This window comes from Chelonoidis abingdonii, chromosome 5 (assembly GCF_003597395.2).
Source record: "Chelonoidis abingdonii isolate Lonesome George chromosome 5, CheloAbing_2.0, whole genome shotgun sequence".
In the NCBI taxonomy this organism is placed as follows: Eukaryota; Metazoa; Chordata; order Testudines; family Testudinidae; genus Chelonoidis; species Chelonoidis abingdonii.
Genome location: NC_133773.1, coordinates 91242747 through 91259376, shown reverse-complemented (window position 1 = coordinate 91259376; position 16630 = coordinate 91242747). Strand labels below are relative to the sequence as shown.

Below are 16630 nucleotides of genomic sequence, written 5' to 3'. Positions count from 1 at the left end.
CAAGGAAAAAAGAAAAAAAAAAAAAAAATAAAAAAAAAAAAAAAAAAAGCTTCTCTCTAGAGAGCAGATCACAGGACAGGGGAACACCACAAGGAGTGGTCATGGGGGCAACTGGTTACATAAAGATAATACACAACATAAGGTGGGATTTTGTTTGGAGCATATTTTGTTTTCAGATAGACTGTCCCCAGCTACTACTCAGTACGAAAATATCCTTTGAAAAACCACTAGCAGAAGAAAATTTGGGAATACTGTATGTATTTATATTCAAATGTAATTTAAAAAGCTTAACTGGCTTTATTTTTTTTAATGCTATTTTAAAGTTTAAAAGATCAACTACATTTATTCTTTAGTGCTATTTAGAGAACACTATAAAACAAAAATATTTCAATACAGTATATTCTGTGCTTTTCTTACTGAAAAATGAGATAATACATTTAATCATCCGCACCATAATGAATCTGTTTTTATACCAGCTTCAGGTAAGTGTTTAAAAAAGTCCCCATTATTTGTAATTCTGACCACTGCTGTGACTGGTATTCTTAACCTGAAAGAACCAGAACACTCTGTTGAAAAGTCTTCACGTATCCAAGTTGACTTCTAAGGCAGAAATGAATCAGAACTTTTATAGACAGGCCCCAGGAGATCCCAGCATATTCAATAGCCAAAGTAATGCTCCTGTTGGCAACAAGCATTGTGAGAGAGGAATTAAAAAGCATGCAGGGTCTAAGTAATTAAGGTACGGGACTGGGAAATCAGGTGCTCCGATTTCTATTCTGAACTCTGGCACAGACTTTTAGTGACCTTCAGAAAGTCTCTTCATGTGTCTAAATCTCTCTCTCAAATGGGATGATATTTACTTCCCTGGAGTGTTGTGAAGATTAATGAATTAAAGAGCTCTGAACACCTTGGAGGCTCAGAAATTATGTTTGAATCTGATAATTAGAAGAAGAAGAGGAGGAGATGTTACCACAAACAGAATTTCAATGTAAAAAGTAAAATGCTACTGTAGCAACAGATAAATACAAGGCAAGGCAAAGGCAAAAAGAGTAAGCTCTGGCCTACACACCAAGCTACGCTGGTTTAACTAAGGCCATGTCTACATTACAGCTGCTACAGCACCACAGCTATGGCACTGCTGTAGCTGTAGATGTTGCTTTCATCAAATAAAGAGGATTTTTCAGTTGACAGAGTTCCTCCCCTTCACCATCACTCTGACTACATTTACACTGGGGGTTAGGCTGACCTAACTATGGTGATCAGGGCACAAAATTTTTCACAGCCCTGAACAATATAGCTCGGTTGACCTAATTTAAGTGTAGACCAAATCGAACAGTGTGGCTTTAGACCAATTTAGTTAAATCAGTGCAGAACCCTGCATAGACTCTTAATTTAAAATGGTCCGAGGGTCAGGTCAGTAAATTCATAAATGCAAGCTAAGCAGAAGTAAACAATTTTAAACTAATAAAAGTATGTTCCACAGGAATTTGCACCCATTTAATTGAATGAATTTTTAAACCAGAATAACTTGAAGGGCACAAACCAGTGAATATGGTCTTGTCCTTGAAGTTTTCGTTTGTAAATAATAGTGACTGTAGAATTTAAATACTGTAGCCAAGATATATCCCAAGGATAACAGAAATCATATTATGCAACTCCTGTGATATCAGAGCTTTCTGAGATGATGCAGTCATCATATTTAATTCTTAATATGGATATGCTCAAATGTCATTCTCCACAGCTCTTATGGAATCAATATAAAGTATTATAGTGTCTGCTAAAGGAAGTGCTAACGGTAGAAGTGGAAATCTCCCATAACCTAAAAAGAAGTGGAAGCTCAAAACAAGAACAGGGTCTTAAGCGAGAGTATGATTTAAAAAGTGCTAAAGGATAGGAAGAAAAGTAGCATTAAAAACAAAAGGCTATGAGATACCTCCTCCTCTCATCTGTTATTGGAGTAAGCAAAGATTGAGCCAGTTTATCAGCTGACAGTCTGCATCAGTGCAGGATTCTCACTCCTGGATTTTGTTTCTCCAGTGTGAGCTAAGTAGGAAACTCTCATGCTCTACTTGAAGAGCTTGTTAGTGAGAGAGCTCTGTCCTGCTGGGCACGCTCCCACCTCCTCAGACTCGAACCCTTCTGGCACTGAGGTCAGTGAAGGACATCTGGGCAGAAGATAGGGATTGGAGCTGTATCAATTAAAACTATGTTCCTTCCAGGAGGGTAGTTAGCTATCTTGTATTTCACTTCCCGATGTCAGCTCAGTGTAAATATAGGAAGTAAATTCTCTAGAGCACTAAGTGCTTTGGCCTAAGACCTTTTTGGGCTTTGGCCATTTTAGGCCTGTTGGCACCCTCCAGGTTTCTATGAGGCTGGAAATGGATGGAGGATTTTTCAGATTTCCCTCCAGTCTCTGGATCTATTAATTTGTGTGTGCAGCATTCAACTCTTCAAAGCATGTGCCATGATACTTACTGAAGCCCAAGTCAGTCGTAGGTGCCTCTGCCTCCAGGCATTAATCTGTAGCTAATTTCACGGATTGTGTTCTTTTTTGTCTAACTTTTTTCCCTCCATTCCACTAGAACTCTGCTGGTTTCACACATCAGTACCTAGAACTGCCAGCATCAAACCCTTTCAACTCACCAAAACTAACACTTTAGCAGAAAGGGGCTCTGGTGCTGACAGCTTTTTACTGGAGTGAAAAATTAATTGCAGTGCTGTTGGAGCTGTACTGGTCACAGGATATTAGAGAACAAGGTGAGTGAGGTAATATCTTTTATTGGCCCAACTTCCGCAGGTGAAAGAGACAAGATATTGCCTCACCCACCTTGTTTCTTTGAAAGCTTGGTGTGGACTTGAAGGATAACCTGGTCAAGTTTTGTTAATTTTTTTTTAAAACAAGTTTAAAATTGCTCTATAAAACAGTAAGTTAAGGAACTGACTCAGTACTCTTATGACAAATTCTTGTTATTTCCTGTCTCTTGCTTATTATTCCCATTTCCTGAAACAAGCAGAGACTCTCTTCATGCACCCCAGGTGGAAATGTGTTATTTTTTCCCCAACTTTTCCTTTGAGTAAAATAGAGAGGAAATAAGGAGTAAAAACTGAATTTTTATGTAAAGACTAGATTTTTACTTCTTAAAAATGGCAACGAAATAGTAAAAAGTCCTTAAAATTTTACCTTGTGCACTTTGAATGTTTGGGCTGAGTCTCCATCACTTGTCACAATTCCACCACTTTCTTGGCCCCTGTGGACAAAATTAGCATAAATACTGAAGTGTTCATCCAAACAAAATATTAAACTTGTAAAGCATACAATAACAATGTGTGTTTAAAAAAAGTCTTAAATGCTCTATTTTTATAGACTTATCAAAACTGTTTTTTGTATGTTCATGTTGCACTTGATTATATAATATTTAAGGCTCAATCCAAAGCCCACTGAAAATCAATTAAAGTATTTCCATTCATTTCAGTGGGTGCTGGATTGGGTCTTACTGCTAACTTTCTATAGTCTAATTTCAATAAAATACTACCAGCTCCTTAAATTGAAATGGGGGCAGTATCCAATGACCATCTACAGCTCAGAAAAGGCAAAAACTTACGTTCAACCCAATTACACTTTTTGCCTCAGACTGTGGGTCAATTTTTTAAGCTAAGGCCCAAAAATGAGAGTCCAAAATCACCACATACAACAGGCACTTGGACTCCTATATCAAAGCACTTTTTTGAGCACTCAAATGCAGAAGTGGACACCTTAACTTTTGTTCCCAAGTAAGAAAATTAGGCTTTCAGTGGAATTGAGAAAGACATGATTATTTTTACATAAAATCAGTCTCATGCTGAAGGCAGAACTCAAATAACGAAGCTTCATATCAGCTCAAGCTATAGGGGCTCTTCTGGCCTTTTTCCTGCTGTCCAAGGCAGTCACAGTCTTGCTCGTTGTCTAGAAATGGCTGTTAACCGCAAGACAACACAGATGGAAGCAACATGTCACGGTGGGCAAAGTGCTGCCCAGTCCACTAAGTTCTACAATGCAGCCCACAGCATCTTGTTTTATTTTGTTTTAAATACAAAGAGATGCAGGCTGCAGCACCTCTGCTCCTCTACCTTCATCTAAAGTCTGCTTGGACAAAGTTGAGTGTTACATACTAGGACCATAATTAGAGCTCCGTGTCTGTCATGGAGGTCACTGAAATCACAAATTCCGTGACTTTCCAAACCTCCGTGACTTCTGCTGCAGCCACTGTGGCTGACCCCAGGGCCAGCTGCTCACCAGCCCAAGGGCCAGTCACACCAGCCGCTGCTAGAGCGGCTCTGCAGCCAACCGCACCGACCACTGCTGGGGCTGCCCCAGGACTAGCTACCATGGCTGCTGCTAAGGCGGCCGGTGAAGGCAGCTGGCCCCAGGGAGGGGAAAGGGGCTAGGGGGCTCCCAGAGCATCAGCCCCCCGCTAAGATTTAGTCAGGAGTATTCACAGTAGAAGTCCCATGGACAGGTCACAGGCCGTGAATTTTTGTTTATTGCCTGTGACCTGTCCATGACTTTTAAAGATACCTATGACTAAATTGTAGCCTTAACCATAAAATCAATTCATATGTGGTCTTTGGGCTACTGGTAAATTCCCAATGCAGCCTTTAATTGCTCAAAGATACAATACCCCAAAATAAAAAATATGTCTGTCGACTGCACCTACAAACTGTAGTCAAGAAAAAAAACTGAACAAAATGTTACATATATACTAAATGAAGTAGCTTAATGCAGATGAAAGGGAAATAAAATGTATCTATTAGATTACTTAAATATAAAACTGCTACAGGTCTTGTATAATAGGATGTGATTCTGCTCTCACATTAAACTAGTATAACTCAATTGGCATCATTGGAGTCAGTTATTCTCAAGTTATACTACTGTAACAATTTGTCTACTTGAAAAGTTAATTCTGATTAAGGCAGGGCATGCATTTAAAGTGCAGTAACTATTCTAGAATAATTCTATGTATAGAGACGATCTTATTAAAAAAAACAACAACAACAACAACAAAAAAAAAACAGGAGAATCAGGTGCAAATGTTCAATATGCATGATCCCAACAATAACTGTATATTTTCTACCACTGATTATGTCCAAAGTCTCAAAGTTATTTTATAAGTCATTAATACCACCTGTGTGTAAAGTGAAGTGCTAAAGGGAATTCAACTGAAATTAAAATAAAAAAAAACTAAGGCTATCAATTAATTGCAGTTAATGCATGCAATTATTGCAAAACAAATTAACTAGATTAAAAACCAAACACTCATGAATAATTGCAGTTTTAAATCGCACTGTTAAACAATAATAGAATACCAATTGAAATTTCTTATAAGAATTTTTGGATGTTTTTATACATGTTCAAATATACTGATTTCAATTAAAACACAGAATACAAAGTGTACAGTGCTCAGTTTATATATTTGTTACAAATACCTGAACTGTAATAAAGATAAAAGAAATAGCGTTTTTCAGTTCACCTCATGCAAGTCCACTCAGTCCTACTTCTTGTTCAGCCAAATCAGTAAGACAAAACAAATTTGTTTATATTTATGGGAGATAATGCGGCCCTCTTCTTATTTACAATATCACCTGAAAGTGAGAACAGGCATTTGCATGGCACTCTGGTACCCAGCGTTGCAAGGTATTTATGTGTCAGATATCCCCTGTAACTATCTGTCTCCTCCAACACACAAAGAAATCCTAATAGGTAGTGAACCCTCTGAAATAGGATGTGCAGAGCTTGACAGGGGCTCTGTACCCCCATCAACATAGCTTCCGCTTCTCACCAAAAGGGAGTAATTATGCCGATGGGAGAGCACGCTTCTGTCAGCATAGTGCATCCTCACCAGACGCAATACAGTTGCGCTGATGTAGTGCTGTAGTGTAAAGCTGAAAACTAATGTTTAAATCAATTGGACTCATGAGCAATCCTAGAATAAAATAGGAGGTTTATAAAATACAGACAGACAATTTAAAACGGGGATGATTCCAATGTGTATTTTTAATGTTAATACAATATCAAATACAAATCATAATTTGTAAACATAATAAGAACTCTTACCAACATTTTAGATTCCAAAATATAAAACTGGCTGCAAAAAAACCTGCTACAATGTCTAATTCCTAACAAACTAAAACACAAGAGAATCTTAAAAGAACTCATTTACTTACTTACTTAAAACATTCATTAAAAATAGTGATCATATTTAAAACATATGAATAAGATGAGGGTAAAGCAAGTAGACACCCTGAGTTTATTTTTAATCTTGTGGAATACTAGGTACTAGATTACAATTCATTTGTCTGAGCTGTTTCATTTGTCTACTTCTAATAGAGCCTGCTTATTTGGCAGTTTCTCAAGTTACTCCCCTCAGGCAGCTTGAGCCAGTAAAACTAGATCCTTTCATCTCTGTGGAGCTTACTGACAACCAGCCGTCTGGTTTCCTAGGAAACAAAATCTTGGCTAGAAATAGTGAATCATTTCCAGGTCACTTTCAACATGGAGAGTGGAGCAGGAAAGCATTGGACTGAAGAGGAGGTTAAAGCCTTGCTAAGCGTCTGGTCAGAAAAAAACATAAGAAAACAACTTCATGGAACACTAAGGAATAAAGGAATATTTATCTACATTGCTAAAAGACTACAGGAGTTAGGAGTTTGCAGAGACTGGAAACAGTGCCGTGCAAAGTATAAAAATCTGAAGTATGAATTCAGAACAGTTAAATATGCCCACAACTCTGGAGATGCCACTAAAACCATGAAGTTTTTTCATGATCTGGATGCTATACTGCAATATGAACCAGTCACACAATTAACAGAGGACGAAAACAGCAGGTTCTCTGCAACTGAGAGACAGCTGAACATAAACACTACCACAGAGAACACTGAAGGTAAAAATTAATTTCTCTTCTATTTCTTGTCTTTGCACAAAAAACAATAAATCTGTTAATATTAAAAGCCACATTATATAGCCCTAGTAACAGAGTTAGAACAGCAACTGATTTGATACATCCCTTGCAGATGGGGAAAAAAAGGTTAGCACCACCAGTGTTGAAGTCTGTAAATACAGCATAACCCTAACAAATTACACTAACTGCTGGAAAGGTCCAGTCCCACAGAGGCTCTGTACCTTGTGCAACTGGGTCCTGCTATTCATCTAAAAAAATTTCTTTGCAATATATTTGTAATACTTTGCAACAGGATTTTAGAGCTTTAGTTCAGAAAGAAAATATACTACATTATAAATTTCCCAATTCAATTATAAATTTGTTTTTTTAAATGAGTAATTGTCAGGTCTGAAGTCAAAGATGTTTAATTCTAGAATATTTTTACTACTATTTTAAGAAGATTTACCCCCCTTAAATGCAATATTATTAATTGTGAAGTATGTTAAATTATATTGCATTTGTGCACTGAGTATTTGATAAACACATTTAACACTTTTGAAAGAAGCTATTAGTGTATTTATTAGTCATGTAACATGTTATGTTTACAGTGATATAAACAGAAACCATCCTGAAGCAAAACAGAAATAATTAAAAAGACATTTTTAAATATGAAGAAATGGTGGTATTTACCAAACCAGTTGCACATCAGGTTCTGTTAACCCCCCTCATTGTGCATGTGAGTGTTATTAGCATTACACTGGGATTTACCATATCACAGGGAGAGGTGAAAGAGACAAGACAATTCGAGGCAGGCTGAGGAGAGGTTGTTTTGATCACAATTGCAATTAGGTGAGGGTTCAGGTTTGAGGCTAGATCAGGGCTGCAGTTGGTGATCTCACAGTACAAGATGCCCCTGCTATGCTGTTACAAGATTTCAATCACATCCCAACTGGCATCAAAAGGCCCCCCTGGTATTATCTACAGCAGTACCAGAATCATGGCGGGGGGAGGGAGAGAGAACAGATCAGAGATTCAACTCAGAACCCAGTTTGTTCCTACAATGTGAAGAGGTTTGGATTGAGTTACAATCGTGAATTAATTTTTACAAAAACAAAAATCAATTAAGTACAGGGGAGATTTTCAAAGGCACAAAGGGGAGTTGGAGGCCTAACTCCCCTTTGTATCTCTCCCTCTACAGTGCAATTGGACAGCTCTTACCATTAGGAAAGTGTGATTTTTCCATGTTTTAAGAATCAAATTATTAGTTTTTAATCTTAAAGAAATTTTAAAAATTAATATGAATGTAGTTCTACGATAACAGTCATTTGAAGCTATTTAGTTAAATTAATAAATAATATGTATTGTGCTTGGTACATTAATGTTATCTTCCATTTTTAGATTTTATTAAATAATGCACAGAAGTTCAGGGGGCAGATCCTGAGCTGGTATAAATTGCTATAGTTCTTTTGACTTCAGTGGAGCTGTGACTATTTACACCAGCTGAGGATCTACCCCTGAACTCTAGGTTATCCTGCATGTTTTAAACTGGTTTGCCCAAATGGTTCATTTTAACTTTGGTTCCTTTGAACAGGGCCACCCAGCGGATTCAGGGGACCTGGGCAAAGCAGGGGGAGCTGCGGTGCCTGTATTCACCTGCGGCAGTCTGCGTCTTCGGCGGCATTTCGGCAGCGGAGGGCCCTTCAGTTGCTCTGCATCTTCGGCGGCATTGAAGGGCCCCGCCGCCGCCAAAATGCCGCTGAAGACCTGGACCAACACTGGGCCAGGGCTTGCAGGGGCCCTGCATTGCCTGGGGCAAATTGCCCCCTGTCAAGGTTCCTCCCCCACTCTGAACTTTAGGGTACAGATATGGGGACCTGCATGGACACTTCTAAGCTTAATTACTAGCTTAGATCTGGTAACACTGCCACCATCCAGAAATTTCAGTGTCTGGAACACTTTCTGTCCCCCCAAAACCTTCCCCTCCCTGGGCAGCCTTGAGAGGCTTTTTCACCAAGTTCCTGGTGAACACCGATCCAACCCCTTGGATCTTAACACAAGGAGAATTTAACCATCCCCCCTCCTTTCCCCCACCAATTCCTGGTGAGTCCAGATCCAATCCCCTTGGATCTTAAAACAAGGAAAAATCAATCAGGTTCTTAAAAAGAAAGCTTTTAATTAAAGAAAGAAAGGTAAAAATTATCTCTGTAAAATCAGGATGGGAAATACTTTACAGGGTAATCGGATTCATATCACCCAGAGGAACCCCCTCTAGCCTTAGGTTCAAAGTTACAGCAAACAGAGGTAAAATCCTCTCAGCAAAAAGGAACATTTACAAGTTGAGAAAACAAAAATAAAACTAACAGGCCTTGCCTGGCTGTTACTTACAAGTTTGAAACATGAGAGACTGGTTCAGAAAGATTTGAAGAGCCTGGATTGATGTCTGGTCCCTCTTAGTCCCAAGAGCGAACAACCCCCAAAACAAAGAGCACAAACAAAAGACTTCCCCCCACCAAGATTTGAAAGTATTTTGTCCCCTTATTGATCCTCTGGTCAAGTGACAGTCAGGTTTACTGAGCTTCTTAACCCTTTACAGGTAAAAGAGGCATTAATCCTTAACTAACTGTTTACGACACCCCCCTCTCTGAGCAGTTCTGCCTTTGAACCTTAAATCACTAAGGGGCATTTTAAATTAATGTTTCACATCTCTTATCCTGAATATCTTTAAGATAACTTCAGAAAGGACCCAACGATTAGCCAGCCGTTCTGATGAACCCCAACCCAGGGTATTAATTTAAAAAACTGTATCCTTGGTGGAATGTACTGCATATGGGGCATGTGAAAAATCTGATTTCAAAAGTATGATGTAATAGTGGTACATTCAAATGTCTATACAGAAAAGGAAATAAGGGAAGCGTTTGTGCATTTGGTTTTAATTCTTCTTTATAAAACACAGAAATTAAATACAGTCAATGGCAATAATGTAATGTGAATAGTTCAGAGTTGAAATGCAAAAATTAACACAACCACAATTCAGCCAAAACACACACATTAAAACATAAATGTAACATACATCTAGTGCACAGGGTGTTGTAAGAACAGTATGCAAGAATTGTGCATTCAAATACACAAGTCAGGAAAGTCACATGATAATGCATTATGGGTCCAATCCTACTCTAGTAAAATCAGTGGGGAAATTCCCATTGAAGTGACAACTCTCAATAAGAATGTTTTTAACTGAATTTTTAAATCTATTTTCTGATACATTTTAAAAGATGCTGTGTGTCTTAGTTATTTCATGATTTCTTATAAAAGAAAAGATTTCATAAGAGATTTTCTGCTCTTCTGCTGATGTTTTGGAGAGTAGGATTAAAATTCAAAATAATCTGGAAAAATGGTCTGATGTAAATAAGAAGTTCAATAAGGACAAATGGAAAAGTAGTCCACTTAAGAAGGGACAATCAATTGCACATATATAAAATGGGAAACAACTGCCTAGGAAGGAGAAGTACTGCGGAAAGGGAACTGGGGGGCGTAGTAGATCACAAGTTAAATGTGAGTCAACAGTATAACACACACACTCACCCACCCATTCTGGGATGTATCAGCAGAAGTGCTGCAAGCAAAATCAAAAAAATTCTTCTACTCTGCTCCAAACTAATAAGGCCTCAACTGGAATATTGTGTCCAGTTCTGGGCAACACATTTCAGGAAAGATGGTGACAAAACTAGAAAAAAATCCAGGAGAGCAACAAAAGCAATTGAAGGTCTAGAAAACAAATCGATGAGGAAAGATTGAAAAAATTGTGTTAGTTTAGTCTGGAGAAAAAACGACCAAAGGAGGGCATAACAGTTTTCAAGTACAGTAAACCTCAGTTATTAACACCAGCATTACAAATTGAGTGATCAACCACACACCTCTTTTGGAACCAGAAATACACAATCAGACAGCAGCAGATACACACAAAAAGCAAATACTGTACAGTTCTGTGTTAAAAATGTAAACTACTAATAAAAATAAAGGGAAAGTTTAAAAAAAAGATTTGACAAGGCAAGAAAACTGTTTCTGTGCTTGTTTTGTTTAACTGAAGATGGTTAAAAGCAGCATTTTTCTTCTGCATATAAATTTTCAAAGCTGTATTAAGTCAATGTTCAGTTCTAAACTTTGGGAAGAACAACCATAACATTTTGTTCAGAGTTCAAATCAACTTCCAATCCTGAGTTGTTCATAAATTGGAGGTCTACCATACCTAATAGGATATTACAAGGACGCGGGAAGAAAAAATTTCTCCTTAACCTCTGAGGATAGGACAAGCTGCAATTTTAGGCCCATTGCTTCAAGGGAAGTTTAGGTTGGACATTAGGAAATCCTCCTACCTGTCAGGGTAGTTAAGCACTGGTACAAATTGTCTAGGGTGGTTGCGAAATCCACGATTGGAGGTTTTTAAAGAACAGGTTAGACAAAGATCTGTCAGGAATGGTCTAGTTATTACTTAGCCCTGCCATGAGTGCAGGGGACTAGACTAGATCATAGAAGATTAGGGTTGGAAGAGACCACAGGAGGTTATCACTCTAGTCCAGTGGTCCCCAACCTTTTTCATCTGGCGGGTGCCAGACGAGCCACAGGGGACCGTGGCAGTGGATGAGCATCCGCCGAAATGATGCCAAGAGGCAGCATCAATAGGCGTCACTGCCAAAATACCGCCGACAAGCAACGTCATCCAGAGGATTTGCCGCAGAAAATCAGCAGCATTTCAGCAGCGACGCCTCTGGATGCTGCTGCTTGTCGGTGGCATTTTGGCGAATGCTCATCCGCCAGTAAGTACGCAGGCACACTTAGATGCCATGGTGCCCAAGGGCACCGTATTGGGGACCCCTGTTCTAGTCCAACCCGCTGCTCAAAGCAGGACCAACACCAACGAAATCATCCCAACCAGGGCTTTGTCAAGATGGGCCTTTAAGGGTGGAGATTCCACCACCTCCCTAGGTAACCCATTCCAGTGCTTTGTCACTCTCCTAGTGAAATAATGTTTCCTAATATCCAACCTACCCCTTCACCACTGCAACTTGAGAAGATTGCTCCTTGGTTCTGTCATCTGCCACCACTGAGAACAGCCTAACTCCATCCTCTTTGGAACCTCCCTTCAGGTAACTGAAGGCTGCTATCAAATCCCCCCTCACTCTTCTGCAGACTAAACAAGCCCAGTTACCACAGCCTCTCCTTTTAAGTCATGTACCCCAGCCCCTTGATCATTTTCATTGCCCTCCGCTGGACTCTCTCCAATTTGTCCACATCCTTTCCTGTAGTGGGGGGCCCAAAACTGGACACAGTACTTGAGATATGGCCTCACCAGTGCCAAACAGAGGGGAATAAATCACTTCCCTCGATTTGCTGGCAATGCTCCTATTAGTGCAGCCCAATGTGCCATTAGCCTTCTTGGCAACAAGGGCACACTGCTGAATCATATCCAGCTTCTCATCCTCTGTAAACCCAGGTCCTTTTCTGCAGAACTGCTGCTTAGCCAGTTGGTCCCCAGCCTGTAGCAGTGCATGAGATTCTTACATCTTAAGTGCAGGACTCTGCACTTTTCCTTGTTGAACCTCAGATTTCTTTTAGCCCAATCCACCGGATTTGTCTAGGTCACTCTGGACCCTATCCCTACCCTTCAGCATATCGACACTAAAATGGGGGGAGATGTAATCTGCGAATTTGCTGAGGGTGCAGTCCATCCCATCATCCACATCATTAATAAAGATGTTAAACAAAACCAACCCCAGGACCAACCTCTGGGGCACACCGTTTGATACTGGCTGCCAACTAGACATCAAGCCATTGATCACTACCCACTGAGCCCGACAATTTAACCAACTTTCTATCCACCTTATAATCCATTCATCTAATCCATGCTTTTTTAACTTGCTGGCAAGAATACTGTGGGAGGCCGTATCAAAAGTTTTGCTAAAGTCAAAATATATCACATCCACTGCTTTCCCCATATCCACAGCGCCAGTTATCTCACCATAGAAGGCAATCAGGTTGGTCAGGCATGACTTGCCCTTGGTGAATCCATGTTGACTGTTCCTGATCACCTTCCTCTCCTCCAAGTGCTTCAAAATGACTTCCTTGAGGACCTGTTCCATGATTTTTCCAGGGACGGAAGTGAGGCAGACTGGTCTGTAGTTCCCCGGGTCCTCCTCCTTTACTTTTTTAAAAAAGATTACCTATTGAGGTCCCTTCCAGCCCTACACTTCTATGATTTTATGTTTAGAAGGGTCTTTGGGGGCAGACCTGAAAGTAACACTCTTGCAGGGGGAGAGGGAGGGAACCACTCTGCATCCATAGGAAGCCCTGTTTTCCTACAGCAGCTCTGGCACCCAGTGCCCCCCACTGCTCTGAATGGGAAGAAGAGGAAAAGAAATGCAAAATACAGTTAATACATCCTGTAGCTATTTTAATTTGAGTATCTTCCACAAGGTCAGAGAAGGATGATGAAGTATTTCTCCACCACGGCCAGCCCTCATTTTGTGCTGGACTTCATCCCTTTGGGCCACGCAGAGTCTGAACACCTTTAAAAATCTGGACCTAGCTGCCTAAGTCTCATTGCAAGTCAATCTTCAGAGTCTAAATCCCATTTTTAATTTTGTCTAATATCGGGTTAATATCAGATATTCCAACAGCACTGTGTAAATAATACATGTATGTATACAGACTAGACATGCAGTGCAACAATACACTACCTGTCCCACAGATATCCGTAACTCAAATTGTTCAGCAGTAACAAAAAAAAAAAAAAAAAAAATGTATTGTAAATGTTATTCAACACTAAACAAAACATACCATGTTTATAGGATGTTTGGAAATGCTGAAATGGATGATGTCCATTCCAACTAAGTAGGTCACACAAATCCATCTACTCTCCCAAATCTAATCAAAATTATTCTTCAGATTCAGCAGATTCAGAACTTCACTGAAGCATGCATGCCTTATACACCTGTCTGGTGTTTGCTACAATAATTAACTGTCTCAGAACTCGTGGAGGGACACCATACCATAGGTTAGAGTTCAATCAAGTAAATGTCTGTTCTAGTCCAACCTTATTTAATTCAGTTTTTCCCTTATGACATTTAAAAGCTATTCTCGCAATAATTCTAGCTGTTTTATTGTTGTATGAACTTGCTTCAGATAATATGAATCCATCTGGAAATTGTGGATATTTGGGGTTTTTGCTTCTGTTTTTTATTTTAAAATGACAGGCTAGTATGGGGTGGACAAACTACAGCCTAGAGGGCCGCATTCAGCCTTCCAGATGTTTTAAGCCAGCCCTTGAGCTCCCACCAGGAAGCGGGATCCAGTTAACCTTCCGTGTAATGCCTTCGATTTTCACTATTTCAAACTCTAAATCCAACTCTCATCACCTCCCCACCAGGGAGCAAGGTCCGGGGCTTGGTGCCCCCCATGCTCCTATGCATAGGGGCAGACAGGGGGCTCTGCATGCTACCCCCTCTGCAGCTTCCATTGGCCGGGAACCACATCCAATGGGAGCTCCAGGGGTGGCACCTGTGGACGGGGCAGCATGCAGAACTGCCTGGCCACATGTCTGCATAGGAGCCGGAAGGGGAACATGCTGCTGCTTCTGGGAGCTGCTTGAGGTAAGCACCACCTGGAGCCTGTGCCCCTGACCGCTTCCCATGCCCCAACCCCCTCCTCTAATCCCCCTTCCGCTTTCCAAACTCCTCAGTCCCAGCCCAGAGCACCCTCCTGCACCCCAACCCCCACATTTCATGAGCATTCATGGCCTGCCACACAATTTCCATATCCAGATGTAGCCCTCAGGCCAAAAAGTTTGCCCACCCCTGGGCTAGTAGTATGTATATTCTGAAAAATAGGCTAGCCCACCCAAACAGAAGCAAAAAGGCACATATGAGCCAAAAGAGGTAAATCAGCTCTCTTCTTTACATGTACTTTATTATTTGTTTCTAATGCAGTAAAAAATATATTAAAAAGTTCACTAACACATCTATCCCATTATGATTAGTTACTTCCTGTCTACATTTCTATGCTTGTAAGCGAATGAATTTGCCACAGTGAATTGACTGAGTTTACACATTGTAATATCATCTAGATAGATTTATTCCATATCTGTTGATAAGAAAGTTCTTTCCCTACCCCCTTTAGGTGAAATATCAGTTGCATTAGAAGAGGATGAGGATGTCCCAGAGGATCCATTACTTTTTATTTCACATGTCAGACCAATTGAACTAGGTACAGTATGATGGTGTGGGGAGAAAAGCAAAAAAACACTGCTATTAGATTTATTTCTTATTGCATCTTAGAAAAACTAAAAGGAATAAAACAATTGTCTCTCGTTAGGAACAGCTTCCATTAGCCTCAGTACATCAGCAGTCAGTTTCTGATCAAGGTAACTTTACCACAGACACAGTATTGCTCTTTTTCCACCTTCTAGTTTTAAATTTCAGCAGCCTCATGAACAACTGGATGTTAACCACAATAGGTGGCAGATGACCACTGCATGACCAATTTGTTGACTGCATGATCAGCTTTCACCCTCAAAAACCATTCCCTGCAACAGCTAATCAGATAAACTGAGTTTATCTTAAGAGTATTTTATTACATACTGATTGAGGATCTATCATATGATAGCATGTGAGGCATGTGTCATCTGTGGAATTTCCATCATCATGCAATTTCTGCACAAATTGGCAAACCTATGAGTAAATGGGCTGAGTGCAGAGGAGATCTGCGGGGATTTAACAAAATAAAATCCTGTGACCTAGGCTACAGACTACCAGATGAACAACTCAAGACCCCAACAGCATCCACAGCAGCTGGATTCCAATTTCATGCAGGGGTTTGGCAAGCAAATCCACAGACCCACCGATGACCCAACAACTCAGCTCGGAACTGTTTAGCTGCAACAATGCCTTTACTAAGGATACTTATATTCAGAGGCACAAGCAATGTAAAACATTTGCTTCCCCAGCAAGAAGTCCTCATGACCAGTTAGTTGGTGACTGCCAGATCTGAAAATCCAAATATACATTCCCCCTGCCCCAGACTATGAGCTTTTGACTGAAATGTGAGGCATGTCTACACTCATTAAGTAGGAAACTTTTTCCAACTGAAAGCCAGATGAACAGAAATTTTATTAAAGAGATGCGAAGGTTTATTACATTAGTTGCATCAAGGGAGTTGTCCTCCAACTGGATCTGGGACTTTAGAGCCCTTTTACATGGCAGAAAAGGGGGTAAGAATTTCACTCCTGATATATCTGTAGTTTTGCTTACAATTCACACAGCTCAATAATTAAGGGGATAGACAATCTAAATGAATATTATTTTTTAGTACTTCTGTCCCATTCATCCTATTGTACAGATGGGAAAACAGAGGCACTTAAACACTGAGTCCTGGAAGAAAATCAAATTTTTTTTTAAAAAACTAGGCCAAGATTCATTCCAGGGGCTGCACTGGCAGAAGCTAGCACACATCTTGCCAGAGGGGAGTTGCAATTATACAATACATCAGAGGTCTACACTACGCGATAATATTGAATTAGCTAAAATCGGTTTAATAAAACTGATTATAAATTCGATTTCACGCGGCCACACTAGGCACAGTAATTCGGCGTTGTGCGTCCATGGTCCGAGGCTAGCGTCGATTTCTGAAGCATTGCATTGTGGGTAGCTATTCCATAGCGATCC

At 40.1% G+C, this 16630-nt stretch overlaps 2 protein-coding genes across 3 annotated transcripts in view; one reads left to right on the top strand and one right to left on the bottom strand.

Moving 5' to 3' along the window:
• The window catches only part of PPAT (phosphoribosyl pyrophosphate amidotransferase), a 65411-nt gene that overhangs the window by 14149 nt on the left and 34632 nt on the right, over positions 1–16630 (bottom strand). For both annotated transcript variants that reach the window (XM_032796834.2, XM_032796832.2), the window contains exon 2: positions 3182–3248. In XM_032796834.2, the coding sequence (XP_032652725.1) occupies positions 3182–3248 (67 nt within the window). The remainder of the gene's footprint in view (positions 1–3181; positions 3249–16630) is intronic.
• LOC142046870 (uncharacterized) overlaps positions 6530–16630 on the top strand; it is a 35385-nt gene continuing 25284 nt past the window's right edge. Inside the window, exons 1-2 of the mRNA XM_075066127.1 lie at positions 6530–6917; positions 15087–15173. Coding sequence (XP_074922228.1) covers positions 6530–6917; positions 15087–15173 — 475 coding nt within the window. The remainder of the gene's footprint in view (positions 6918–15086; positions 15174–16630) is intronic.